Below are 1,395 nucleotides of genomic sequence, written 5' to 3' on the forward strand. Positions count from 1 at the left end.
GGATATAGCTCGCTAGCAGCCTCGCACCGAGGACCTATCCACGTCATCATTTACCCAGAATGCTTTGTGTGGAAATAAAATGGCCCCGTTCGTGTTAAAATATATTTTTAAACTTTTAGTTTAAAAATGATAAAAACTAAAACATCCTACAGTATTTTTAGTCTTTATTTTACCATTAAAATATATTTTTATTAAATAAAGTCTAATGTTACAACTAATCATGGATCCCTTTAAGTTTTAAAACAAGCTGATAAAATAAATGTTAAAAATCTGTTTTGTTCCATACAAGTGTGTATTGATCCTAAATCCCTGTATTGAACGGTTCGATACAGATACTGTACATGTATTGTTGCACCACTAATAAACCAGTAACATTTCAAGGCTCCAGGACTCAAACACTCCATTCAAGGTTAACAGCAGATCAGGATGAGGGCAGATTTAAAGTTACTCACTTCCATTGTTGCCTACGATGAAGTTCACATTGGGTCCAAACTGGAACGGACCCAGAGAATGGTGGCACATAAAGTTTTTCAGAGTTATGCTCTCAATGAATCCAATGTCTCCCTGAAGGAACCAGCAGAGAGGGGAAATTCAACCAGAGCTGACAGGATGTAAAGACAAAAGATATGAGGTTTGCAAACATCTACTGACTGAAACAGAGTGAGAGAGGCTGTCTGAAGTTGGACCCTGACGGTTCTGCTCATCTGGATCAGTTTCAGTCCTCACAGCTGTCAGTCGGCAGAGCTTCAGAGCGGTCTCATCACAGACCACTTTACCTTTCCTCTTACTCATTTTTTAACAGATTCACTGAAAAAAAACAATCAAACACACCAGAGACATTACTGCATTTAAAGGTCTCCTGAATCTGTTACACATTTGTTTTGGTTCTGTCCACACTCCAAACTATTCTGGCAACAATTTTGTCATGATATTGACTCGAAAATATTTCAAAACTTTCATTTATTCTGGAAACATGTTCTGTTTGGCTTTCAACAAAATACAAAATTGACTTCAAAGGAATTTGTTATTAATCTTTTAATCATTCAGGCCAAATTTAATTTACATAAAAGCAAACGTTTAAAGATAAAAACAAATTTCATCTCCTTCATGATCGAATTTACACAATATATCCACTCAATTCACTTTTCTACTAATCAGAAGGCAAAAAAATACAGATTCTTGTTTACTTTTTGGAATTCCTGATTTATTTTTATCTTGATTGGTTCTTTTTTGTGATTTAATCATTGGACCTCATGCAAGAACATGTTCGTATTCTTATCCTAAATTTCTCTTACTTTTGTTTGTACAAAGGGTTCGTACGAACATGTCTCGTCAGATTCAACAAACTCTTCTATCTTCAGGAAAAGTGTGTAAATGAGCTGCGTAAATTCCACC

The 1,395-nt window shown here is 35.3% G+C and overlaps 1 protein-coding gene across 1 annotated transcript in view; it reads right to left on the minus strand.

Moving 5' to 3' along the window:
- The window catches only part of LOC106521543 (structural maintenance of chromosomes protein 6), a gene marked incomplete at its 3' end in the record, with an annotated part of 65,483 nt that overhangs the window by 49,327 nt on the left and 14,761 nt on the right, over positions 1 to 1,395 (minus strand). Inside the window, 2 exon segments of the mRNA XM_014014170.1 lie at positions 453 to 564; positions 652 to 807. Of these exon segments, the coding sequence (XP_013869624.1) occupies positions 453 to 564; positions 652 to 792 (253 nt within the window).

Source organism: Austrofundulus limnaeus, unplaced genomic scaffold (assembly GCF_001266775.1).
Source record: "Austrofundulus limnaeus strain Quisiro unplaced genomic scaffold, Austrofundulus_limnaeus-1.0 Scaffold111, whole genome shotgun sequence".
Classification (NCBI taxonomy): Eukaryota; Metazoa; Chordata; class Actinopteri; order Cyprinodontiformes; family Rivulidae; genus Austrofundulus; species Austrofundulus limnaeus.